The 27,973-nt window shown below is 44.0% G+C and overlaps 2 protein-coding genes across 5 annotated transcripts in view; one reads left to right on the top strand and one right to left on the bottom strand.

Annotated features, from left to right (window-relative positions):
- EFR3A (EFR3 homolog A) overlaps nt 1-27,973 on the top strand; it is a 188,040-nt gene that overhangs the window by 138,627 nt on the left and 21,440 nt on the right. For all 4 annotated transcript variants that reach the window (XR_002642014.2, XR_016388280.1, XR_016388282.1 and 1 more), the window contains one exon: nt 8,831-9,055. The gene's annotated coding sequence lies outside the window, so the exon portion shown is untranslated. The remainder of the gene's footprint in view (nt 1-8,830; nt 9,056-27,973) is intronic.
- Nucleotides 39-27,923, bottom strand: HHLA1 (HHLA1 neighbor of OC90). Its single transcript, XM_022554050.3, has 16 exons — nt 27,502-27,923; nt 26,347-26,406; nt 23,342-23,401; nt 22,195-22,275; nt 21,609-21,692; nt 21,155-21,238; nt 16,195-16,278; nt 14,491-14,547; nt 14,294-14,386; nt 11,595-11,834; nt 9,396-9,644; nt 6,617-6,685; nt 6,218-6,292; nt 4,365-4,521; nt 1,643-1,725; nt 39-82 (listed from the first exon to the last, which is right to left on the bottom strand). The coding sequence occupies exons 1-16, from the start codon at nt 27,683-27,685 to the stop codon at nt 39-41; spliced, it is 1,704 nt and encodes a 567-aa protein (XP_022409758.3). The 5' UTR covers nt 27,686-27,923.

Here is a 27,973-nt window from a genome sequence, read left to right as displayed (position 1 = left end):
CCCAACTTACTGTTAGGTCCCATTGCTTTTTCAAGACCTCAAACAGACTTGCAGATATTCTCGAGGCATTTTTGTTTCAAGGCTGGAAAAAAAAAAAGAGAGGGAACTCATGGTATGGAGAAGGAAATGCTACAGAGACATAAATTCTGACAGCGCCAGCGATGGCTCAGGCTCTTCCCAGGGGGCCAGTATATGGCAGTGCACAGGACAGGGTGTTACTCAGAGTCAACGTCAGAGAATGAAGGAACTTGTGCAAGACCCCTTGCTAGTTAGCAGGAAAGTCGTGTTGAGAGCAAAGCCTCATTTCCCCAGTCTCTGCCCAGTGATGTTTTTCTACCACCCAGCTGTACCAACCTCATCTCCCCAGTTTGCACAATGCTAATCTGAACTCATTATGATGTTCCGTAAATGTAAAATGCCGTTTGTGTGGAGATTTTAATGTGGTGAGGACAATAGAAGAGCTAGTCAATAAGCAGTTTGCAAGATTTCCTATTCCCTCTCCCCACACCAGGTAAATAGATTTCTATTTTTGACTACTGAGCCCCTCCAACACCCCCAGTCCAAATGCTTGGCTTTTATGATGCAGAATAAAGGTGACGGTGGAAGGAAAAGACAGCGGAAGGGGGGTGATGGATTTGTATAAGAAATAAGGAAGCTGTGTTTGAGAGAGAAAAAAGTGAAAGGCAAAAGGAAAAGAAAATAATCAGAGGAGATATATGGAAACAGAGAAAGAGCCAGAAAGCTTGATTTTAGGAAAGTTACTGAGTGATACGTTGGAAAATGAAGCCTAAAGAGAGGTTTTGAGACGGTAGCTTGTGGGAGGTGAGAGATAATGGAGGGGCAAAAAGAATAAGAAGAGTTTCTAAGAAGTGTCATCATGGATCTCATCTGATATTCTTCAAAAGCCACAAGGAAGGGCTGGGCAGCTAAACTGTGTTTTGTTTGTTTGTTGTTATGTAAAGCATGGCCGTATGACCACCTGCCTTATATTTGGGTTATACTTAGAAAGGATTTTTCACAGAGTTCAGCCTGGTTCCATGCTTTTCAGAAAGCCAGAGTCCCTTGACCAGACAGTTCAGGAGGGTGGCACAATACAATGGCCAAACTACTGGTTTTGGGAACGGACAGACTACGTCAGCCACTTTTGTCGGCAGGAGTGGAAGAAAAAAAGAAGATGTCTGGCATCTCTGAGAATAAAAGGGGCTCAGATGCCATGAGGACGAGGACGGAGGTACCATACACATCCACTTCTAGCACTTCAAGCTGCCGTCTTCTTCTTGAATTATTTGTATACATTTTGCTTTGGTCAGGAATTTGAGTGCTTACATGGTGAGTGTCTCCTGTTTCATTTGTCTTTGTCTTTTTGGCTTACATGGGGACTCAGAGAGGGTAAGAAGCTTGCCCAAGAGCACAGAGAAAGCAACAGTGTTTGGCTGGGCTGACTCCTGCATTTTTTTTTTTTTTCAAACTGTTAGGTGAAGGGGATTCAGAAATACCCTAGACTCTTTTTGTCTAGGATTCATGATCACTAGATGAGTTATACTTCCTCCTACTGACCCCGTGCTAAGGCAGGAACATCACTCAGAGTTCTAGAACCTTTTCATAGAACGTGATTTACAATACAGTCCGGCTGTGTACTTACTGTGTGAGTGGAACACCCTTTTCACCCTCTGACAGATGTATGTTGCATTCTTCAGAAACCAGGAATAGTATTCGAGACAATACCTAAAGATTTAAATCAGGGTTGAACGCAATTACTATCCTTTGTGGCTATAAGAAGAGAACCATACTAAAAAAAAAAAAAAAGTCATAATGGCTAATTATTCATAGCAAGGAACTCCCTCTCCATGTTTATAGGCTGTGGGAGGAGAGGTAGAGAATGAGTCTGAGTAGGAAAAAGCTTAGACTTCAGAGTCAGAAAGACTTATTTTTAGTTCTACCATCATTACTTACTAGAATGTATGACTTTCAGGTTGATTACTTAATTCTCTGGGCCTTGGTTTTTTCATATATAAACGAGAGGCAATAATAGAATCTACACTCATAGGGTATCCTGAGGATGACATGAGATAACATTTGCAAAGTTCCCCAACGGTGCCGGGCTTATCATAGGTGCTGGATCAATGATGATGTTCATTTATTTATTTTTGTGTGAGGTGGAGTAAAAGTGCAGGGCTGTTATAGTCAACAATGTAGCAAATACTTAGCAAAATAATATCCTGCTCTTGGCTGGTGGCCGCAGGGATTGCTTCAAAAGGCTTCAGTGAAAAGGCCACACATGTCATTAGGAAGAAGAGTTTTCAGGACAGGCTGTGTCACTGGCTTCACATAGGACTCTTGGGAATCCGATTCCCTTTCAGTCCTTCGCCTGAGCTATGAGGAGGTTGGGCTAAATATTCTCTAACTTCTCTTCCATCTGTATCATTCTGTGATTCTCGCGTATTCTGGGGAGCAACCAATTGCTCATGTAAAGCTGGCTGTGAAGATTTCCCAGGTTCTGTCACCCTCAATTTACAGGACACTATAAAACTCTGGAAACCGAAGCACAGAGATGTTGCTGCTGGAACTCTGGGAAAAGTCAAAACTCATTTGCAAGACCCAAGTAGATGTTGGGAAGGGCAAGGTTTCCTGAATAGGAACATATGCTAGCACAGTGGCCTCCTGTTTTTGCTGTAGCTACCTGGAACTCTCCGTGGTCCTGAGATGTTCCAGTCTGCCTCTCACTCTCCACCTTTTTTGCCTGGAGTGGCCTCTCCCATTTTTTGCCCAACAAACTCCCATTCCTCCATAAGCCCTATTAGTTATTTCCTCTGGGGTCCCATGGCTTGTATTCTGCTATACGAGCTTGTATAGCAGAGCTTGTATCTGCTATAGCATGTCACACTTCTTTGTAATTTGTCTCTTCACATGGCCAACTGCCCCACCAAACCACGATTTTTTTTTTGACCACAGGGGCCGTCCTATTCAACAAGCACACTGAGTAATGCCAGCCTCCTACTCTGTTATTCTTATCCCATATTCAATGCTTACTATACGATTATAGAACAATTCACTATTAACTTAAAGGGGAAAGAAGGGTTAAGCTCAGCTTTACAGATGCTTCATTTCTCTAAATTTAAACTCAAATTTCTTTCTGGAAATTTCTGCCTTCCTCATTATCCTTCCAGCAAATATGGAATATGGATGGTTCAAATCTGATTTTCTTCCAAGGGTATGAGATTAATAGGTTTTGCCTGTGTGCGTGACTTGTTTTTGTCACTTACTATGTCATATTTTAATGTGTGTTTATGACCATTTATTCCCCCCAACTATGAAATCCTCAGTTTCTGGGTTTATTTCTGATTTGTCTCTATATCCTGCTGGCTCTGCTCAGTGTTAAATTGATACATAGTGGAGACTTGACACTTGTCATTGATACAAAGAGCTCGATAGATAGAGAAAGAAGGAAGGAATAGTGGGCTGATCAAGTAGGAAAGTATTGTTGCAAAATGTCCTCTTCTTTAGGATCAGCCTGTGCTGTGGAGAAGTGCCTCCACCTTGCTGGCTAACACCTTCAGGTCTGCGAATCTTGCATATCTCCCTCTCTGGGTGGAAGAAGCATCCACTCTGATTGGGAGATCCAAGACCAGGGCCAGAAAAGAGTGATGGAAAAAGGCTGCCAACCTGACCTTGGGGCTCAGAGCCCATGGATAATGGGCATTTAAAAAGCTGAAAGATCTCATAAGTAGACTTTGAAAATAACTTTAAAGATCTGAGAGATTGGCCTCCTACTACTGGAGCAGAAATATTCATCTACCTTGTTTGGCTCTGGGTTTACAGCCAAGGATAAATCCCAGAAGAAAGGACAGTGTGTCAGCTTTCCTGGGCAGGAAAACGTCCACACCTAGTCCTTCTTAATATAAGATGAGGTCTGCCTTCTAATTTTCCTTTTACATCTTTATTATTGAGTCAGCAAATGACTGCTAGGGATTTATGAAAAAACTGGAATTTAGGTGGACATAACCTCTGATTAGTCTCTTCTAGCAAATCGTGCCAGGCTGAGGGCATTGGGGTTCCGGGACCACTCAAAACCCTCTGTAATGATTCCAGCAGATGTGACACAACACAAGTCAACTTGAGAGCACTGACTGTGTCATGGCCCACCCTTGGCTCTGGGGACCCAGAAATGAATGAGGTTTCATGCTGGTTCTCAAGGAGGTGACAGTGCAATAGAGGACTCACTGGAGTGTGCATTCCTTGAGGTACCCCTGTCATCTGTGTGTGTATTACTTAATGCCTCATCACTTAGTGGCCTGCAGAGGAGTCAAGCAGAATCAGAAGCCTGTAAATACTGGATGTAAAAAGCAGTGAGTGGCTCAGGTTACCTCACTGCCTCCATCCTGGGGTCTCTCTTCTGGCTCATGCAGAGGCATTGCTGGAAAAAGCGGCACAGCTCCATCAGGCAAGGGTTGAGCTTCTGGACGGCCAGCGTGAGAGGAGCAGAGGTCATGGCGCCCTCCTTGAGGAGCAGCTCAGGACACCCTAGAAGATGCAATCCCAGACCATTCACATCAACAAGAATTTAGCAAGCATCTTCCCTTTGTTAGGGACTGTGCTGAGTGAATACTGTCTTGCCCCTGATCTCAGGTAGCTCGAGACCAACAGGTAAACATGGCCTTGCTTCACCATGTCTGGTAAAGCTGCTTGTGAGACTTCCCAGAGATAGGTAGAGAAAGGAGGGGGTCTGGTTCCTGGAAGAAATCAGAGATGGTCTCACTGAAATTTTATTAAAAATAAAAGTTCTGGGCTTCCCTGGTGGAGCAGTGGTTGAGAGTCCGCCTGCCGATGCAGGGTACACGGGTTCGTGCCCCAGTCCGGGAAGATCCCACATGCTGCGGAGCGGCTAGGCCCATGAGCCATGGCCACTGAGCCTGCGCGTCCGGAGCCTGTGCTCCGCAACGGGAGAGGCCACAGAAGTGAGAGGCCCACGTACCGCAAAAAAACAACAACAACAACAAAAAAACATCTCCTGTGAAACATCAACTCTACCGAATAAAAAGCTGGTAAAAAAAAATAATAATAAAAAAATAAAAGTTCTAATGAGAAATTTTATATTTCTCATTAGATGGCTGGAACGATGGATGGATGGATGGAGCCATACAGAGATAGATGTATAGATACAGATACAGATAAAGATATAGATAAAGATACAGATAAATATAGTCAACTTGTTTTCTAAAGCTCAGTCTGACGACTGCCCCCATCTGCACCACTCCTGTGTTTCTTTAGAACCTGGAGAAAACAGGGCTATAATTTCCTGTGGTAGCATAATCACGTCTTTGTGTCTGAAAGGTCCATTCACCATTCACTGCAGGTTGAGAATGGGGCTGAGGCAGATCTTAGGTCATATGAAAAAGGAGACGGTGCAGGGTCCAGCAATTTAATAATGCCCCGTTGACATATGACTAGAACATTCAGGTCCAGGAACGTTCAGGAAAATCATATTGAAAGGCATCTACGAGTGGGAAGGACCCGAGGACTCAACCGGCTTTGAAGGACTCACTTTGTGTCCATTTCTCTCTCATGGAAACTGGCTCCACAGGAAAAAAGGAGAGACTGCCGTCCAAAAATTGGAAAAATACAGCGCAAACCAGAGAAGCTCCCAAGTCATGCGCCTCTGTCAGGGGCTGAAAACCCACATCCAAGCCCAGGAGAGGGATTCTCCTAGAATTCTGTAAGAATGAAGTGTCCAGGAATGTCCTTTCACAGGGAATAGAAGTAAATGGCACCCAGTGGCTGGGGATGGACTTTTGGAGTCATCCCTTTTTCCTTCCCCTCTTTCTGCTAACATCATGCTCATTGTAAGAACAGCTTCCGTTTACAAGGTGTACAGCACATTCTCAATGGGTGTCCATTCAAAAAAAGTTGATTGAATTAAGTTATATGGAGCTCTCCAGTTCCAGACCACTTCCACACATTATCTTACCCCATACAAAACGCTGCAGAGAAAGTACATTTTTAGTGCCCACGATAAATGTTATTATTCGTGCTTTACAGCGGAGCAAACTGAGTTCTGGAATTTGAGCGCAGGAGGTTACCTCACCAGTAAATAGCAGAGCTAGGGTTTAATCCCAGCAGTCTGAATCTAAATTTATCAAACAAACCTCTTTTTATTATACTACACAACTTCGTCCAAAACAAACAAAAGCTATAGGAGCGACAGGGCACTGGTACGTACTTGAAACCTGGTGGGGTCCTGGGACGAGGGCTCGCTCTTCTCCAGGGATAAAGGGCCACGCAGCAGGGAGATCACCTGCAAGGACAACAATGGCCTCGCAAAGGTCTGAATGAAATGGACCTGGGGTATACACACGAGCGGAGAATCATGGCATCTTAAAGAGTTCTATAAATCCATAGGGAAATTGTAGTCAAGAAAGAGAGTGATTTATGCAAGATCCTGGGGTGATTTAATAGCACAGCAAGACTTAGTTCTCCTGCTCTCCTCCTGCTGGAACCAATAAAATACAATAACAAGCTTAGTCTGCCTATAGGCACCCCCGTCCCGTCACGCCCCTGCCCCTGAACAATATTTTCCACCTGGGGTATTGGGTTCCTCTTTCCAGGGCCACATTCTTACCTGCCTGTGGATATCTGGGGGCTGGAGCCTTGGTGGGACTTGGAGTCTGTGTGCCACGGGTGAATGGGCCTGGGATGAGAGGAGAGAGAGGTGAGCTTGAGTTTCTTCAAAGGATGCATGAGCAGAAGAGGCCCCCTGCCACCAGTCCTGCCCTGTTCATCCACTGCTGCTTATCAAGCCAGATAGCTGGGGGCTGCCGAGGATGCAGAAACGAGTATGAAATAGACTCTACAATGGAGGCACCCCCAATGTTAAGGAGGAAATGGGCAAGTCCCATCAGTAACTGTCATACAGTGTGTTGGTGCCACTGGAAACCCGCTAACACTGGTATGAAATGGGAGAGGAGTGGACTTGCATGGGCCACGTCCCAGCACGGTGCTCCTAGGCAAAGAGGACACAAGATGCTCTTCATTCGCCTGAGTCTGGTGTGCACACTTACTCCGTCCCCACCCCTATACACTGCCCAGCATCATCATGATAGAATGTGGGCTCATCTCAACAATTCTTTTGATCCTCTTCATGAAGTCCTGATTTAAGGACCGCTTTGGGAAGCGAGCCTGCTGTCAAGATGAATGCCTCTGGCAAAACCAGCAAAGCGGCCTTCTTACAGAAAATGAGGGAGAGGAAGAGGAAACAGGCACTTTCCCTCGTGTGGTTAAGCGGAAAGGAAAGGGGTGAGGCTGGGAGTGCAACATGGGCGTGGGGATGGGGGATGGGGCAGGTGACGTCTTCTCTGGGATGGAGAAAGCATAGCCGTAGGTGAGGGGAACAGGCCTTCCAAGCAGAGGAAAGTGTGTAATAAGCAAAGACTCAGAGAAGTGAGTGGAAGGCCGTTTGCTATGGCTGGAGTCTGAAGGAAGATGTGGAGGGGTGGGGTGAGGTCTCAGAGCCTGGGCTGGACCCAGTGCAGTGTGGCAGTCCTGCTTGTTCCTCGTTAGGCTCCTCTGCTAGGATGGTGGGTGTGGTAACGTTGAGTTCAACTGCCTCAGTAGCAGAGATGGGCAGCAGGACACATTTACAAACAGATAACTATGGGCAGGACGCCCAACTCCAGGGGGCAACCTGGTCGTTTTCTCAGAGCCGGTCAGCATCCTCTTTGTTGTTTTTTGTTGTTGTTGTTATTTATTTTATTTATTTTATTTTTGGCTGCGTTGGGTCTTGGTTGCTGCGTGCGCACTTTCTCTAGTTGTGGCGAGCGGGGACTGCTCTTTGTTGCGTTGCGTGGGCTTCTCATTGCGGTGGCTTCTCTTGTTGCGAAGCACGGGCTCTGGGCGCGCGGACTTCAGTAGTTGTGGCTCATGGGCTCAGTAGTTGTGGCTCACGGGCTTTGTTGCTCCGCGGCATGTGGGATCTTCCCCGACCTGGGCTTGAACCCATGTCCCCTGCATTGGCTGGTGGATTCTTAACCACTGAGCCACCAGGGAAGCCCTCAGCATCCTCTTTGGATTCCCCTCCAGGCACTGACTGTAAGCCCCTGAATACAGAAGGCACCGCTGACGCTCGCTGCCTGGGTGTGTTTCTGTGTAGTTCTGGAAGATGAGCAGCCTTAACTCTAACCCAAACACAGAGCTGACTCGTCTGTGGTCACTGTTCACAGTTTAACTAAATGACTGCAGAATCACAGAGGGTTAGAGCTGCAAGGGGCTGAGGGCAAAAGCAGACACATGCTCTCCTCTGGTTGACATCCGCTTTGCCACTACCCTCCTGAGCATGTGTCCTGAAGCTGGCTGCTACGCTGTCGCCCTGGGGGCAGTAGGACAGGGCAGTAGGCGTTGCCATTGATTGAATGATTCCAAGGTGCTCCGTGTGGAGCTGAACACCTTACAGACATCACTTAACTAAATCAGCACAGCCACTCTGAGAAGTAAGCATCACCTTCCCCATTTCGAAGATGAGAAAACCAGGACTCAGAGAAATCAAAAGAACTGCCTAAGGAGACAGCAGTGGTGGAGTCAAGATGTCAAAGCTACTGTGTCTGAAATAAAGGCCAGAGCTCAAAGCCTCAGGGTTGTGCTGGCTGCTGTTGCCTGTTGGCCAAACCCAAGTATGTTAGCCTGTATTTTTGCCGATGCCATTATGTCAGGTGTTTCTCTGATTTAAGCTATCAGTTGCATTCCCAGACCTGTTTGTACAATTGAGATTTTGCACCTAAAGTTAAGACTTTACATTTGCACCCTTTGAAATTCATTTACTTCTTCCTCTCTACTTCTTCAGAAATTCAGGTAATTCAGCAAGCTTTTACTGGATGTCTGCTGTGTTTCATGGGAACTGGAGAATAAAGACACAGGCCTTTAAAGAGAGCATAGTCCAGAGGGGAGAAAGGTCAAGTTCATGGCCCCTAACAGCACAGCAGTGATGAATGTTACGATCCATTGAAAACAGAAGCATAGAAGAAGGGCCTCTGGCTGCAGAGATCAGAGGAAGTGATTTTAAAAACAGGTAAACCATTTTTGTCTGATCCTAGGAGTAGAAAATTTGGAAAATTCATGACACTGAAGTGAAGAAAAATCAAATCTTATCTATTGATACTTCCCAGATATCGTCAAGGTTAACATGTTGTGAATTTCTTTTCAGTCTTATTTTGGTTAGTTTTTATTTTCTGTGTATCTATATCACACACGCACACACATACACACATAAATACATAGACAAACACAAAATCGGAATCACAGTTTTTCAGAGCTCAGGCCTTCCTCATACTATATGATTACATTTTAATGTGCCTATCACTATATTTGTATATGTAATTAGTGGCGTAGGAGCGAGCATCCTCTCTTACCTGAGGTTGGGCTGGTCCCTGGTGGGCTGTCAGGCATGGCCGCTGTCCTGGCAGGAGTCTCGGAAAAGTTCCGTGTGTTCGTGGCCTTCTTGGCCTCTGCAGGAGATGTCGGCGGGAAGGAACGTGTTTCCCAGGGAAGACCTCCAGGTGTTTTCTCACTGGTGGCCTGAGCCCAGGGCACAGGTAGTGTGGAAGCCCATGCCTGCCTGCGGGCTGTCACCCATGGAATTCCAGCCACCTTCCTGGTAGCTGCATAAGTGACAGTAACAGTACACTTACTGCTTGACTGCTTTGATCCAGATGTAAAATTGACAAGACATTGACATATAGTCAAAGGGTACATGCAGTGCGCATGCATAATATAGATAATCCAGGGACTTCAACCCTACCCTGAATTGGAATAAGGGGACCACACTAAACTTTGTTTTCCCAACTACTAATTTAAAAAAATTCTCCAAATTCCTAGGACACTGAACAATCAGCTAGGGTGTGTGTCCAGAGGACAGTGGACACTGTCAAATTTAAGAAATACTGATTCTAGTCATGTGATACAGTGGAAAGGTTTAAGGTAAGGGGACCTGGAGGTGTACGTTCTGCCCCCACCTCCTCCATGCTGTGAACTCTGGGGCAAGTTACTAAACTCTTCTCAGCGTTACCATTGAAATGGCAGTGATGATAATGATGACGCCTGACTGACAATATCACAGGACGGTTATTAAGACAAGTCTTCCCTCACTGGTCTTTTAAACAAGTGCCAGGTGTTTTCACTCGTTCATTCCCATGTTAAGAATTAAAATACATTTTTTTCAGGTTGTACAAAACTTATCCCCTGGGAGGATTTTAAATCTATAAGTTAAGTTGGGAACAGTTGCCATTTTAAAACTATTCCGATTTCTCATCCAGAACACGGTATAACCCTTTATTTATTTAAATATGCTTTTATTACTCTCTTGAAAGTTTTGTAGTTTTTCTCATGCAAGACTAGCACTTTCCCTCTCAGAGTGATAGCTAGATATTTTATGATTTTTCTTGCCACTGGCAATCACATCTTTTTTCATATTATACTGGAAAGCTTTCTAATTTTGTGTAATTGTCTTGATGTGGATATATTACTAAAAAATTTCTAGTTAGTGAATCTGATTCCTCTTCCTCGTTCTTGTTTCCCTGTCTGCTTGACTTTTATCAGTTCTCAAGCTCCTCAGGGGAGCCCCCTCTCTGGGCTTTCCAGGACAATAGCTCTTTGTAGGCTGGATAATAATTATCAGTTTACTTGTCTATGTCTCTCTCCCAGATCTGAGAGCTCAGGAAGGAAAGGGAACATTGCTAGAGCTGTGTTTTTTGACAGCTAGCCTGGGGTCTGATATTAAATATACGTATTGATGAGTGAATGAATGAATGAATGTCTTCTGATGACTGTGGTCCATTGTTGGAACTCATTGAGACATAACCGTCTTTTAATGAAGAGTTAGCTCGGTTGTATCTTATTCCAAATAGGATAAGCATGCCTTTTACATCTTCAGTGACAACACCACTGATCAGTGCCCACAAAGATGATGGGAAAAGAAGAGCTGCTCAGCAGGTCAGCAGCAGCAGCCTTTTAAACTGGCATCAAGTCATTAATATATTCTTGGCAACATTATCCAGCCAGCTACAAATTAACCTAACCCTGCCTGCCATAAAATGTTGGCTGCATTTCACCATTTAGTGTGAATTTCAGGAGAGATATTGCTACCTGCTCTGTTAAAATGAAAATACCTGATGTTACCATATACCACATTTATATTACTATCGGGGGATGCTGGGTGCACAGTATGAGGGAATTTTGTACTATTTTTGCAGCTTCCTGTGAGTCTTAAACTAGTATAACTGATTCACTTTGTTATAGAGGAGAAACCAACACACCATTGTAAAGCAATTATACTCTAATAAAGATGTTAAAAAAAAGCAAAATAAATAGAAGTCAGGATGTTAAAAAAAATTATAAAATTAAATGTTAGAAAGACATTATGCCAGTGACATTTGTTGCCTTTGCTTATAGGTATCATACCCATACTGGTTCACATCTATCTCTTCTTAAAGGGCTGCTGAACAAAGAGGTTGGTGGAGAAGGGATAAAGGAAGGATTTCACGTATTTATCTGAGCCTAGAGGGAAGTGCGGGGAGAAACAGGACAGGAGAGGACGGGGTGAGAAATCTCACCCCAGTCTGGGAGGGTGGGAGAGGCGCCGTCCAGGGCGGCCGGGGCTGTGCTGTGACCCTCAGCATGCTTGTTTGTGTTCGTGGTCTGTTCTCCCTCTGAAGGAGGAGTTGTCTCTGTCCTGGGAGAGCTTCTCAGAGCAGACACTCCAGCGTTCTGGGATCCACGTGGGGGGCTCGTCCTTGGTAGTGTTTGCTGGCTTGTGGGTGTGAGCTGTGAAGTCAGGGCCGTCCCCCTGGGAGCTGCACATTCAAGGAGACAGTCAATGGCAGCTTTACTATGCTTGACACTTTGCACACAGAGAACTGTCGAGCCACTGAAAGGTCACTGGACAGCAAATATACAGAATGCAGAGATTCAAACCTTACTCGGAGCAGTATATTTTGTCACCAAGAGGAGGGTTTCTCCTTGAATGACAGATTAAGCTAAAATATCGAGGGGTGAAAATGCCACGGGCAAAAGCAATGTGCACAGAATGCAAAGCTGTCAGGCCAGAAAGCATCAGACACTTGAGGTGTTTCCTGAACAGAACCTGGATCCTGTCAGGGTCCTTGCCCACTTCACAACCCTCAACCCCTCCACAGCTCTGGCACTGGTCCCAGGAAGAGGGATTAGGTTTGCTCATGTGCCCTGTGGGTCTGACTAGGGGCCAGAGGTGAAATTTGGGGGAACTAGGGGCTGCCAGTAAGAAACCCATTTGAAAGATGGCCGCCCACAGAGACAGAAGGAAGGCTTCATTCAGAAGGAGATCTACACAGTGCCCTTGGATTCTCCATGAGGAACAGGAGGAAGCGGTCCAAGTGTTCATGAAGCCTACCTCGGGAAGGCTTAGGGGATGGAGGCTGCATGTTAGGATAGGACAGGCTCTCACTAGCCCATAAGGTCCCTTCCTCTGGGTGGACAAAGCCTGGCCTGCAGACAGGTGGGATTTCGGCCCCTACTTGCCCCTTTGGCAGGTAACTGTGTGTCGGGCACAACCAGTGCAATTGCAGAAGGTGGCCCTGCAGCCTCATTTCCTCTCTCCTGCCTTACTTCTGAGCTCAGTATCACCCCACATGCACCAGAAGCTCTCAGATTAATGCACATGGGACTGAGTGCCTGCCAATCCATCTGTCACTCAGCCGGTGACTGGCTATCAGGCACATCAACTTTGTGTCAACTTGTCCATATGTTCTCTCTTCTCAAGCAGTTGTTGCTGGGAAAACTTTACAGGAGCACAGAAAGGGAGACATCATTGAGACTGGGGGTCAGAAAGTCATGAAAGGACTCTCTGAAGAAGTGAGATTGACTCAACCCTCAGATCTGTCCTCAGAATTGGGTAGGTGAGGGGAACCCACCAAATCACCAAATGCCCATTTCTTCTCCTTATCAAGCAGCCTTATTCCATACAGTTGAAGTTCCTTCCTCGGCATAACTAAGAGATGCCCTACAATAAATACCAACGAAGGCAGCCCTCTGGAGTGGAATTGGAGGTTGATTGTAAACTTCATTTCACTCCAGTAAACACGGATAAAGAACCTACTATGTGCAAAGTACAGTGTGAGGCACTGAGGGGAAAGCAGACTATGGAGATGAAGGAGACAGTCTCTGCCTTCAAGTATGATTCAGTGAGGAGACACACAGATGAGGCCATCTGTGATACAACCTGGAGTAACAGTCCAAATGACTTATAAGTGTGTGTTGTAGAATCATAGAAGACAGAAGACTAATTTTGACCGGGGGAGTTTTTGGAAAGAGGAGGCAGCAGCTGAGCTGGCCGTTGACAGACAAACTGGATTCTGAAATATGGAGAAGTAGGGAGGTTCCATTCTGGTATAATAGCATGAGCAAAGTTGCAGGGGCATGGAGATGTATGCCGTCTGCAAGAAGGGCAGGGATTTCAGTGGAGTTTTAGCAGAAGGCTTATGTAAAAGAGAGTAGGTAGGGTGGGCTTGATGACAGACAAATGTATACTCGATGCTAAGGACTTCAGACCCTCTGCTGCTGACTTAGGAGTTCTGAGCAATGAAGAGACATAACCTAATTATTTTATCACTCTTATGATGATGGATATTTCAGAGAAATAAGAGACTAGGTCAAAGGAGATTGGTTCAGAGGCTATTATAGTAAAGATAGATGACAAGGACTTTAACTAAGATAATCATAGCAACAGTTGATGATCTTGGAAGACCAGCCAGATTCCAGAAACTTTATTCAGCTAGAAATGACCCATAAGTGTAGGGGAGAGAGATGGCTTTAAGGTGGTTCCAAAAAATGCCACCTGATGCCAGAGAAAAGGCAGGAAGAGGGGTAGATGTGTGTGGAGGGGTAGAGGATGGTTGGGTACGGTCTGAGTATTATGGAGTGGCAATGTCTACAACAGGGTCACAAATTCAAATACCTACAAAGACCAGGCGGTTTATATGAGAAGAAAGTGCTAGGCAACAGGGAAACGTGAGGGCTATGGAAAAGAGGAGAAAGGTGTCTCTCCTAATGGGGAGGATGGCAACTCAACCCCAGTTGCCATGGGGGAGGGGGAGGGTCCAGGGCTACCCGATATTTTGCAAAAAAAAATCTAGAAATTCAAAAAATTTTAATGATGAAATCCTCTGATTTTAACACAGTACAGCTAAATAAAATACCTGAGGGCAGCATTCAGTCTTCAGCTTGCTAGCTGGGACCCTGGTCTGGAGACTCTATAGTAGGAGTTTGGGAGGGTTACACTCACCCAGAACACCAGACATGCTGCTGGTAAATGTGTAATTGATAACAGGAGATTTTTCCGCCATCTCCCAGAAGTCAGAAAGATTCCTTCCTGCAAGAACCACACCAACAGGGTCAAATCTCGGGCTCACCTGCTGGAGGGCTGTGTTTAATTCTCAGCTCAGAGAGCTTGTCAGAGAATGGCTGGTGGTTCACCTGACTTTCCTGACATCACGCAGATGAAGATGCAGTCAGATTCATTCACTTGACCCACTGCAAGACAGACCAGGACACAACAGGACTTAGCAATGGGCCTGAAGCTGTTAAGTCTTTGGTTGAAATGAAAATTAAGCTGGAAATCTCTAGCTCTGGATGCTATAGGAAAATAAAGCTAACTCCTTATTTAGGAGCCCTGATTTTCAGTCAGCCCCGAGTTTCTGGTTTTCATTTTTTTGATGGAGGGAAGGGGCAGTATAAGGTAATGGCTAAGGGCAGAGCCCCTGGGGTCAGCGTCCAGGATTATAGCATTAGCTCTGGCACTGATTAGCTAAGTGAGCATAAATGAACTGCTTGACCTCTCTAAGACTCAGTTCACCTATCTTTAAAATGGGGAAAATTCAAATCCCACAGTACCTTATTTGCACTTTCCAAATCCCCAAATCTCCGTAAGGTGGAAGGTTTCTGTGTGAGTTTGGTACCGACTCATTCAGTGGCAAAACCTGAATTGACAGATGCGAGGCTATTGTAGTTTATCTATCCTTAGTGTAAAGGGTGAACCATTTTGCTAAATGAATATGAATGTGTCTGATTTACAGCAAGCTGTCCTGGATCTGCTGGAGGTGTTCTGTCAGGTATAGTGTAGACACCCTATTACCCCATCAAAAATCCGAAAACTTCTGAGATCCTAAGCATACTTGTCTCTGAAGATGCTGCCTAAAGGACTGTGGTTGTGTGGTTGGACATCTCTGGTAGGATGGCTATGATGATCCAATGAGACAATGTATGTGAAACTCTAAGTATGGTGCTTGGCAGATAGAAGAGCTCAGTAAATAGGCATCATAGTAATAATGGTTCTTGTTAATGTGGCCCTATTACTATATGTATTAATAGTGACCAAGAGCATGGACTTCAGAGCCAGATCACCTGGGTTAGAATTCTATCTCTGCAGAACGATCTTGGGCTAGTTCCTTAGCCTCTCAGTGCCACAGTTTCCTCACCTGTAAAGTGGAGATAAATATAGTAGCTGCCCCATATGGCTGTGGTGAGGATCCAATGAGGGAAGCCCTTAGAAGAGTCCCGGGCACCTGAATGTATCTATTATTTCTCTTTCTTCCTCCCGCACTGCTCCTAAAACAGTAGTTGCTCCACAGTGTAGGGCACCACCTTTCTGATGAGACCAAGAGTTGGGCTATTGACTGCATCTGTGCTTTTCAAAGTAGGCCCCCAGGGGAGTGTGAATTGCCTGCGGGTTATATGAAGCCACCTTATAACTGAAGCGTATCTTTCTCAGTTGTATGTCAGACATGAGTTTAGGCTCCATAGAGATCTAAATCTGAATTCTGAGCCAACCTTGAGCAAAATATTCAACCTCTCTGAATCTCAGTTTTCTCATCTTTAAAATGGGAGTATAGCTGTCCAGTAGAAGCTGTTTTTTGAGTCTGCCTAACTCCCTCCAGTGTTGAGCCTCGGATTCTTCCTCCAACTCTTTGGACCCCAGGAATAGCTTTGATAGGAAGATGGAAGCTTCAAATACTATACTGGTGGTTGAAACTGTACCACGCTGATTGTCTAAGTAAAACTTACATTAAAGTTCCTGGCAGCCTGGCCTATGGTAGGGATCGGGGTGGGAAGTTGACTAGGTTTTATTCCATGATGAATGCCAAATCTCAAATTTGCCAAGCATTTTCAAGATGAGCACACCTGAGAGGATGGAGGTTGACTTTAAAATCTCTGTGAGGTAGCTGGTAGAATTTCCAATGATGTCCACCAGTAGGGCTGTGAAATCTGTAAGACAGATTGAGGAGGTTTAAATTTCTGAGACTTGGTTTAAATTTCAGAGACTTGAAGGGAAATGTATATTGTATTTGGATTTTTCAGAGTAGATTTTACAAGTTTGATTTAGTTTGGTGTATTGGGGATTATTAACAATCATAAAAAGAAATACTACTAGTTATTTTTCAAGGCTTGATTTCAGGCAGGCAGAAAACTTTTGGATCCACCATCATAATCTCCTTTCTCCTCCATTTCCCTCCCCCCACCCCAGATCCTTCTCTGCCAGCACCAAAGAGCTTTGCAAAACCATAGTGTTGAATAATGGTTTTTCTGATTTGTTCCCCCCCCATTATTTCGTCTAATTGATTTAGAATACCAAATTCATTGGATAGGAAGCAGCCCTGCAGACATGGGATGTAAATTTACATAACTTCAGATTTTCAAAATGATACCAAATTTAGTGGTGGATTATAAACTATGAACTATCAAAGGAGACAAGGACTTTACACAAAATAGAACAAGGGAGCTCTTCTCCTGCCCTCCACATTCAGAAGTCTGATGGGAGGATATTGAGATAATTTTACAACATTTCAAGCTATAAAATCTTTGAGGACTTTCTCTCTGAGCACGTTCTGAACAGGTCTTGACATGGTGGGTGCCATTGACCAATGAAAGTTCCTAATGCACTTCCTACCCACACAGCTGCTGCCTCCTCTGCTGTTCAGTTATGGTTTTCCAGGACCCAGTAAGTTCTTGGCTTCTAAAACAAGGAGTACTTATTCTAGGAGCCCCAAACTGTGAATTTCTAAAGAAGCTTCTGAGGTCCCATGGATAGTTTCCCGTCATGCCTTGTCTAAATGCTTCTTTTACTCAGTAACGGGGTTATGAGCTGGGGTCAGGGGCAAGCTGACTTGAAAATATAGAACCCAGACCATTGAAAATATAGAACCCAGAGAGGCATGAAAACGTGATGTGACAACCAGTGGAATGTATAGCATGCAAGGCCAACAGGAGGTGGGCGCTACCCTATGTGAGCCGGAGCCATGGTGACATGCCACCTTACCACACTTGCACGGGTGCGTGGTTAGTCTCCTAGAGGAAGATGTGGTGGGCCACCTGTACAGGTGTGGACACGTGGCCATGCAGAATGTAGGCATCCTTCTTTATGTCTCTTTAGACTAATCTGTTTATAGTCACATTGTAGAAACTGAAGAGGGGTAGTATTTCATTACTTATGCCATCTATTTTCTTTCTAATTCTCAAAAGTCTCCTTTGTTTATTAATTCATTCATCTAATAAACATTCATGGAGTGTTGGAGTATGCCAGACATCTTTTAGGCACTGGAGGATTAAGACACCATCTCTGCCTACCCGAAGCTGAGATTAGTGAGAGAGAGAGAGACTCATAGATAGACAAGAAACTGCAATCCACTATTTATATTACATAGAAGCTATGAGCATGGCTTTGCAGCCCAGACACCAAGCATGGAGTCCAGTTTCTGCCCAAGTTTCAGAGAAATGATGGAACTTTCCCAAGGTCCCAGAGCATGTGGCAGGGCTTGAATTTTATCTGGGGTCTGCCTTGTGCTAAAGCTCCTATTCTTCCCAAAATTTCCACCACTGCTCATACAAATCTCCTACTCAATACATTTGTCAACTCTCCTTTTAGAACTGCTTTCACAATCGGGTCCTAGGCTTGGAAGGATATCAGTTATCACTGCCTCAAAGATATTCTTTGTTTTGATGAAAATATGAACTATCTAATTTACTAGCAACACACAGATGAATGATTTCTGACTATTTTCATATATAAATAGAAAATAGGGAAAAAACCCTTTTTGTCTGTCTTAATTGGTAATGATTTAAGAATGTCTCTTGGTACTCAGTGTTGGCGAGGGTGTGGAAAAACACACACTTTCAAACATTACTGGTAAAAGTGTAAACTTATGCAAGATTTCTAGAGGAAATTTTAGCAGTTTGAAGCATCACAAAATCCTCTTCCTGTCAGACAACAGTTCTATTTTGAGGACTGTATCCTACAGTGATAATCGGGCAAACACTGCAAGTGATTGTATACGGGTTCTCATCACAGCATTGCTGATAATTGTAAAAAAAAAAAAGTTTCCATCAGGAGGAGATAAATTATATTACAGTACATTCTTTCAATGAATACCATGAATTCATATGAAGGATGAAGCATATTTATATCATTGAATGGAATGTTTTTTAAGACATGCTGATTAGTTGAAAATGGAATATCAAATTTCATAGAAAACATGGTAGATACTGACAGCTGTCTCCCAATATCCATCCTCTCATTTTCCTTTAGTAAGAAAACATGAAATTTCAGTTGGGCACATGGTAGTTTAACATAATTGAAAATTACATTTTCAAGCCTGCTTTGCAGGTGGGTGTGGCCATGTGACTCAGTTCTAGACAATAGAATGTGAAAAGAAGCAATGTGAAAGGTTTCCAGACTGAGTTTATATAGTGAATGGGCGTGCCTTCCAGTTCCTTTCTCCCCTTCCTTGTAGCTGGAATGTGAATGCGGTGACAAACCACCCTGGACTATGAGAACGAGGGCCAGACCTTGTGGAAGGCAGAGCAACAAGCTAGAGGGAGCCTGGCCTCCTAAACCATCAAACCATCAGAGCAGTCCTGGTATGCTTACCTAGACTGTCACACATGAAACTTCTACCTACTGTAAGTCACCCTGTTTTGGGGTCATTTGTTATAATAGCCTAGCTTGTTTTCTAAATAATATAGAGAAGGTACAGTAGGATGGGTAGATAGATGGCTAGATGAATGGGGTAGGTAGGTGGAGTATATAGGTAGGTTAGAGAGGTGGGTTAGATATGTAGTTGACAGATGGCTTAGATAGATGAATTAGAGAGAGGTGGCTTAGATCACCTTGGGTAATGTGATTACCTATGGATGTTGGGATATCAGGTGTCTCTGATATTTTGATTATACCTTCCATACAACACAATATATTATTTTTCACATCTCAATATATTATTTTTAAATCAAGAAAATTTAAGCTCGGGCTTCCCTGGTGGCGCAGGGGTTGAGAGTCCGCCTGCCGATGCAGGGGACACGGGTTCGTGCCCTGGTCTGGGAAGATCTCACATGCCGCAGAGCGGCTGGGCCCATGAGCCATGGCCGCTAAGCCTGAGCGTCCGGAGCCTGTGCTCCGCAACAGGAGAGGCCACAACAGTGAGAGGCCCGCGTACCGCAAAAAAAAAAAAAAAAGAAAAAATTTAAGCTCACAATATATTATTTTTTAAATCAAGAAAATTTAACATCACAATATATTAACATCACAATATACTTTATCATCACAATATATTATTTTTTAAATCAAGAAAATTTAAGCTATTTTCATTAAGGAAAAACACACTCAGAGGAAGGCTATATATCAGAGTTGAGAATATTCAGAAAACAATCCATGTCCGAAGATTATCCACAAACACATCTTCCCCAAAGGTTTTGAACCATGGCAAGATGTTGGCCAAAGTGTACAGCCTCTCAAGGTAGCAGTTTGAGGGGAATCAGCATTAGGCGTGTTGTGACATGTTAAACCTTGTGAAAATCTCTATGGTTTACCAGGGGAGCAAGATGCTATTTTATCAGTGGTAACGATCCATGGATCAATTCTTTTCAAATAAGCATTACATGTGTATGAAAATACACTTCAGCTCACCAAACAGAATTACAAAATTCCCCAGCAGATGTGACTCCAATTTTTAAATTTTATTTTTATCTTTCACACAGTCAGGGCAGGGACTCAACACCAGACAAAACCTGGCCTCTAGCCGAGGCTAATAGATGGTGAGAAAGATGTGATTATGAAGAACATTTTCCCTCCCAAAGGTAGTTTGTTGATGAGATTCAGAGGGTGAGTTAAATAAGAAGATGGATATTAGGTACTTATTGCAGAGTGTGGCATCCAGTACTTATTAAACAATAATCATTATCCTCTTTGCACAACATTTGGTCCATAAGTTCCTCCTTGGGGAATCTATCCTCAGAAAGTAATCTAAAACAGGGAAACGTTTTAGACACGAAGATGTCTAATACAGGATTTTTTTTATATTAAGAGAAACCTAGAATCCACCCAAAAGTTCAACAGCATACTAGCTAAGAAAATGCTCACATTCATAGGTTATGTAACCATTACACGTTTGCAAAGAGTTTGTAATATCGTGGAAAATATTTTTAATATTATGTTAAGAGAGGGGAAAAAAAAGCAGAAGACTTTTTCACCTTGAGTCTTTGCTTCCCTTACAGACTATTCTTTAACAAGCAGCCAAAGGGCTCCTTTTAAAATGTAAGTTAGATCACGTCACTCCTCTGTGTGGACAATCACAATGGCTTCCTTCTTATTCATAGTAAAAGTGGAAAACCTTGTGGCAGACTATAAACTTCTACATGATCTGCAACACCTTTCCTGCCTTGCCCCCACAATTCTGAGCTCATTTCTCACGGCTCTCTGGCTCACTCACTGGCCTTTCTGGTCCTCACTCTGCCTTTGCATGTGTACACGCATGCATTTATGCATTCTCTATGGCTGTCTTCCAAGCTTTGACTGTACCGTAGACTATTCAGCCATTTTCCTAATGATGGATGTTTAGGTTGTTCTCAGCTTTTGCTCTCAAACAGTGCTACCTTTTGTTCTTGCCCCTTTGCGCAGATGTAACTATTGCTCTAGGGTAGAAAACCAAGAAAGGAACTTCCCAGGACAATGGATGTGCACATATTTAAGCATAATAGATATCATTTCATTTTCTGATCTTAGTCTAAGGAGAAAACAAATAATTCAACCTTATTTAAAAGGGCACAAGCAAAATCAGGGCAGCCTGCAAGCCTCAAAGCGAGTTCTACCCACCTGATAAATCGCTGGTCCGGTTGTTTAAGCAGTAGCAGCACCGTGTGGGGAATTTGGCCGGGTCCACAGTCTTCAGGTTAGAAACTGTGAAGAGAAAAGAAGCACATAGCAACCCTGACACATGGCCTGGCCTGCCTACCCAGCGCTTACCATTCTCGCCACCGAGAAAAGATGGAGGAGGGGGCATAGGAGATGGATGGATTGGGAATTTGGGATTAGCAGATGCAAACTATTATATTTAGAATGGATAAACAACAAGGCCGTACTGTAGAGCGCAGGGAACTCTATTCAATATCCTGTGATACACCGTAACGGAAAAGAATATGAAAAAGAATGTGTATATGTATAACTGAGTCACTGTGCTGTACAGCAGAAATTAACACAACATTGTAAATCAACTATACTTCAATAAAATAATTTTTTTTTTAAAAAAGGAAGGAGAGCCAGCACTTACTGTTGTAAATGGCCACAGAAAACTTGTGGAAGGCAAAGGAGCTGTAGGAAGTAACACTTAACAAGGAAAAAAATTTCTTGCTATCTGTCAAAAACATTGAGATAAAGAAACAGTAAATGCCCACTAACAATAATAACAGTAATAGAAATTAGCAAACTGATCATGGAAATTAATAATACGATGAACAAATAAAAATATAATAATAAACACTGAAAATAATAAACAAAAATCAAATCAAAGCAAAAACAAACAAAAAAGGCAGAAATACATGTCCCTTGGCTATATTTCCTAATCTGTCCTTAAACTCTTGCAATTGTCTCATAATATAGTTATGAGTAGAGATGCCTACACAGATGCTGTGTTTGGAGCGCACCTTGCTCTCAAAATGCTGGCAAACCTCCTACTTCATCTGGATGTTTTCAGTCTCATCATGAGTTAGGCAGGACACACATCCTCTGCTCTGAACACAGAGGACCCGAGACACACACAGACGTGACGGGTCTTGCCCAGGTCGTGGAGAGTCCAGAGGCGAAGCAGGAACAAGATAAAAATGGGCCTGGATTGTGCTTTTAAAAAAATTGTTTACCTTTTAAAGCTCTGATCAGCATCCCGTTCACCAGCTCTGTCAGGTTAAGCGCAGACAGATCAACCGACATTGCAGGCAGCTCTGAAAGAGATTCAAAGATAACGTCATCAGCAGGCCTTTCTTGGCAAAAGGAAAAGTTCCTCATTTCCGACATTGAGGAAGATGTGCCTCCTCTTTGGACATGAACTCACACCCTGTGCTGGGCACAAGGAGTTGGACGATAAAAGGCAGTTCCTGTCCTCAGGAGGTGACAGCTAATGGCATATACTGTGACAAGCAAGAGTAGGTAGAAGAAGTTTGGGTGAAACACAAGGAATGCTTATTTTAGGGAATATTTTCTCTCTGCATTTGGAGAGAGTAGAGATTGGTGGGAGATGCTTATGTATAATATACAATATAAGCCCTAGGAAATTGCAGGAGTTCTCAACGTGCCGTATAATATAAATAATGACATTGTCTAACAGAGGAGCTCGGGGCTTCCCTGGTGGCGCAGTGGTTGAGAGTCCGCCTGCCGATGCAGGGGACATGGGTTTGTGCCCCGGTCCGGGAAGATCCCACATGCCGCGGAGCGGATGGGCCCGTGAGCCATGGCTGCTGAGCCTGCGCGTCCGGAGCCTGTGCTCCGCAACAGGAGAGGCCACAACAGTGAGAGGCCCGCGTACCGTAAAAAGAGAAAAAAAAAAAAACAGAGGAGCTCGGATCCTGGCTGGCCCTTGGCATCACTGGAAAGATTTTTTTTCCAGTTCCACAATTCTGATGCTTGGGCTCCATCCTCAGAGATTCAGATTTAATAGGTCTGAGATGTGTCACAGACATTACTACCTAAATCCATCCATCCAATTGCCGAGATACTGGTAGTGTGCAGCCAAGTGGAGAGGCGCTGCTTCTCCCAGCTATTCCCTGAAGACTTGGAAACAGCAGTTGACAAAGGGGACATAAGAGCTTGACGCTGCTCTTCATGTTTTGGCAAACACTATCTTCTTCATCTCTTAATGTTCAGATAATTGTGGCTAAAGCAATCTGAGGATTGGAGGGATGCCGTTGCTCTGCTGCGGGGGTGAGAATGGAGGTCCAGAGAGGCGGGAGAAGTAATCTCAGCGGCCCAGGCCACCCATGGAGCACTGGGGGTGGGGTCGGCAGTACTCACCTGTGGTATCCAGAAAAGCGACCCCCTTTTCTCTACTCTCGTCTCCTCTGAGGCCAGACACTGGGAAGAGAAAAGGCTTCAGGAGAGAAGTAGAGCCTTCGACCCCAGCCCCACGTTGCTGGAGGCGCCTTGAGGTCTGTACTGCAGCTGCCCTCCGGTTTAGGAAAGGTCCGCATCACCGGGGGCACTGTGGTCCCTCCCCCTGAGATTCTAGTCTCCTTGAACTGGACGTGGTCTATAAATGCATATTTTAATAAATGGACAAGGTGATTCCCATGCAGGGAGTCTAATCCACCCCATCTCTTTACTGGGTTGGGAAACCAAGGCTCAGAGAGGAGAAGAAACTTGCCTAAATTTGCACAACTGAGTCCTGGTAATGAAGGGGCAGAACCTACTTCCAGAATATCTGGCCACTTGCCCACTCAGCAAATTTCATGCTGCCAAAGAAGACAGTGTCAAAGGAAATCTTGAAATACCAAAGGCGTTCATTCATTCTTTATTCATTCGATAAATACTCACCTAGGGCTAAGCAGTATGGTAGGTGTTTGGTATAAAGAGGTCAACAGGAAGGGACTGAGTCTCCACGGCTGCAGAGCCTACTGTCTGTGGCTCAGAGGGAGGAGGGAGATTCACGTGTAATCCCATGAGAAGAGTGTCAAACAGGGACCAGCAGGATGCTGGGAGCACCTCTGTCAGAGAACCCAACCTGGTCTGGGGGATGGAGGAGACCTCACTGCGGAAGTGACGGAAGCTAAAACCTGAAAAGTCAGCTCTTTTGGATTAGATGCCATTTACTTATATTGCATCCGTTACTATTATTGTTGCAATGATTATTTTTTCATGTCACATTCCAATGGAGAAGGTGATTTATATCCATTTTATAGATGGAAAAACCAAGGCACAGAGAGGCTGAAAAATGTGTTATAGTGTCACAGAGTAAGTCAGCATTTAGGACCGGTCTAGTTACCATTGCACCAAGGAAAGCCCCATCTTTTTCCTTCTTAACTTCTTTATTTCCGGACACTGAAATAAAAGTTTTCATGAATAAAATAGTACCGTGGAGGCAGAGCCTCAGCAATTTATAATATCCTTAAAACTCATCTTATCCAATACTACCTTTGAAGGATGAGAAACTGAGACCCAGAATGTTACGTGATGTATCTAAATCCCACATCTGGCCCAGTCTCCCTGTGTCCACCTCCTCCCAGACCCTGGCAAACACCTTTCTTCTCTCTGCTTCTATGAGTTTGACGATTTTAGATTCCTCATAGAAGCAGCATCATGTGGTATTTGTCCTTCTGTGACTGTTTATCTCACTTAGCAGAAGGTTTATCCACGTTGTGGCAAATGGCAGGATTCCCTTCTTTTTCAAGGCTGCATAATATTCCACTGTGTGCATATACTCCATTTTCTTTATCCATTCGCCAGTGGATGAACATTTAGGTTGTTCCCTCTGCTTTCTATGTACCCTGTTGGAACTTAGGTTCAGTCAACTGTTGTCAGTTTGGCCTTTCACAGATGATCGGGTTTTTTGGTTAAGTATCAGAGCTTTGGGGTTAGAGGTAGAGGGAGTCTGTGGATGTCCTTCTTTACAACACAACATGGCTACTGGAGGTGGCGGTTATGTTCTCGATACAATTAAAGGAAGTCTGAGACAGATGTTTATTACCAAGCAGGCCTGAAGCTGTCAAACAACCCCCCCCACCCCGGCTTGGGAGAGTCCGTCCGGCTCTCCCCTCTCAGGCACACTGAGGGGCCCTTGACGCCCACAATCTACTCTGAAGCAGCTGCAGGGAGATCTGTAGGAGGTACCAGCCGACCTCACCTGTTACCTGACCAGGAAGCAGAGCCCTCTGTCAGGGTGAGGGACCAGAATCATCTGGGCTCTGGATTGCCAAGCTCCAGGGATGCTATAAGCTGCTGGGTTTGTGGGATTCTTAACACCTGTCAAATCCGAATGATGAGCCCTGGGCTGCAGTCTTCCTAACCAAGAGCCTTTCTTAACACTGCTCATTTCATTAAGGAAAAATTATTTCCACCGCTTCTTTTTATAATTACAAACCCATGGGTGGATTTTGGTAACAGTATTTGAAGTGTGATCTAAATACCCCAGAAGCAGGGACTTCTGGATAGGATGCTATAGACATTTTTCAGATAAATTGCTGGGCAGATAACATAAAGCTATTGTTCTCTTTTTGGATAAAATGACCACCATAGTAGTATCTTTAAGGTAGACGGTATTAGCACTCTTCATACTTAGTCATGCTTAGTATTTTATTGCTTTTCATGGTTTATGATTACCTGTGAAACAGGAATTGTTCCCACTTAAAGAGAAAATTAAAGACCCAAACAGGGGAAATATTTACTGAAAATTACCCTGCTTATAGAGAAGAAATTGGTACAACTGGTGTCTTCTGGAGAAGGAAGTGGCTGACTGGTAGAGCATTTAACTTTTACACCTTTGTACCTTCTGCATTTTGAACTATATGAATGTACTAACTAATTAAAAGTAAATAAAAAATTTAGCATAAAGAGTGATTCCTGCTACCACTCCCCATCCCCAAATTCAAAAGTATTAAAAAAATTATCCTGCTTGTTTGCCAAAACGTTAGGAACAGAAACCCAGCGCCTGACTCCTCTGTGTCTTTTACCTTGTCCTGCATTCATTGTCTTGCTTTACAACCAAATTCATACCATCAGAAAAAAAGTCAAAGAAAGGTGGGATTATTACAAAAGTGATGATGTCAAATAACAATATCTCCCTTTATGAAATCTTCTATTGCTAATAGAAGGTCACAGTTTTTGTGGATTTAATAAGGTCATGAGAATCCGGGTGTACCATGAACCATAAAGCAATGAGCAGCTCATGGGAACTATTGCTATGACTGTTAGAGCTGGAGATACAGGTACAATCTCCATCTTACAGACAGAGAAAGTGAGGCTCAGAGAAGCCAAGGAATTTACCCAAGACAGAGTAAACTAAGAAGGACCACCTGCCCATTTACATGTTGTAAGTAGGAAGGTCATGACATTTTCCTTCTTGGCTTCCCCTTTAAAGGCAGACTCTAAAGGAAGAAGAGATTTCATCAGAGAAATTATAACCCAGACATAACATCAGAGAAAATTTAACCCAAAATAATCCTTTTAAAGATGAGAAAATTATGATGTGGACTTACTTAAAATCCCACATGTAGTTTGCTCATTCATTCGATCATTTAGTCACTAAATATTTATTGACTAACTATAATAATACTAATAGTTGATCATGTTACTAAGCGTCTAGACTTGAATAGGTGTTGTGTGTGTTAGATGCTGGTACAATATGAGCAGATAGATACAGATTCCATCCTTATGGAACTTATATAGTCTAGCTGGGAAGGCCAACATGAAGGAAATTAAGACCCATGGATATTATTACAAACAATGTTAGATACTTTGAAAACGTTTTGAGTGTATGGAACAGGGAGCCTGATCTAATCTCAGGGATCTGAAAGCCGTCCCTGGAGGTGACTTTCAGCTGAGATCTGAAAGACGAGTAGTGTGTGAGCAGGACGTACCTGGCTGAGGGGGTATTCTGTGTACAGGTAACAGCCTGAGCCCAGGGTCTGAGATGGGCATGAGTATTATTTTATGAACTGAAAGAAGGCCAATGTGATGGAGCATAAGGAATGAAGGATATGAGGGACTGTAGACGATGGGGAGGTGGGCTGGGTCATGTAGAGGACATAAAGGACTTAGGATACTGTCCAAAGAAAAGTAGAAAGTCATTGATTACTTTTGGGGAGGAGTAGGGAGAAATGAGGGAGGATTGGGAAGGTGGCTTAATGAAATGTATGAAAAGATGGCTCAGGCTGGTGAGTGGAGAATGGATCACTGAGAGACAAGAGGGGAAGCAAGGAGCTGCTTTGGGAAGCTCTCCTGGTGGCCCACCAAAGAGAAGATGATGCTTTGGATAAGGATGGTAACAGTGGAGGTGAAGATAATTCTGTTGCATAAATGGGACTCAACTGCAACAGAATAAATGGGGAATTTATTATTGCCATTTTTATCAAACTCGTTTGGATTCTGGGCTGAAACGCTGGCTGCTACAATTCTCTAAAGCACAATGAATACCCAAACATAGTATACAGAACAGACACTTGAACTTCGACCAGACCCACCTGTGTTGTAAAGGGACAGGACACATGCGAGGCCCATGCACAGCCTTACCAGTGGACCATGTAGCAGGAAGCCTGGCATGTCTTGGATACTCTGGCCCACCTGGAAGCAAGCAAGCAAGCACTTGGAGGAAACCAGCTGGATTACTAACCACATTGATGCAGAATATCCTTGAGAATACTGCATGGGGAGTCATTGGAAACACAATTGATGAAAGCCATTGTATAGTTAGGATAGGTGAGGTTATGCTGAGGTAACAAATTAACTCTGCAATCTCACTGGCTTAATTCAGCCATAAAAGCCGATTTCTTGTTGATAGTCTGTACCCTCTGCGTATTGGTGGGGAACTGCCCTTCACGCTCACTCAGGGGCCCTGGATGATGGAGGTTCCACCTTCTTGTGGGTCTCCATCCCTGTGGCCTCCTTAGTCATTGACTCATAGTGGCAGGGGAAGGGAGAGACCTGGAGGATTAT

Source organism: Delphinapterus leucas, chromosome 17 (genome assembly GCF_059928025.1).
Source record: "Delphinapterus leucas isolate spDelLeu-1000000601 "Yukka" chromosome 17, BTC_Dleu_Yukka2, whole genome shotgun sequence".
In the NCBI taxonomy this organism is placed as follows: Eukaryota; Metazoa; Chordata; class Mammalia; order Artiodactyla; family Monodontidae; genus Delphinapterus; species Delphinapterus leucas.
Note: the sequence above shows the minus strand (reverse complement) of the source record. Positions and strands in the feature narration are given on the sequence as shown.

Bases quoted from the DNA above. Each gene is read 5' to 3' on its own strand.
- HHLA1 (XM_022554050.3), bottom strand. From the start codon at position 27,685: ATGCAGTATTCTCAAGGATATTCTGCATCAATGTGGTTAGTAATCCAG. The intron at 6,293-6,616 runs GTAAGAATGTGG...TTGTCCTTGCAG, and splicing joins CCCCAGATATCCACAGGCAG to GTGATCTCCCTGCTGCGTGG. The intron at 4,522-6,217 runs GTACGTACCAGT...TGCATCTTCTAG, and splicing joins AGGACCCCACCAGGTTTCAA to GGTGTCCTGAGCTGCTCCTC.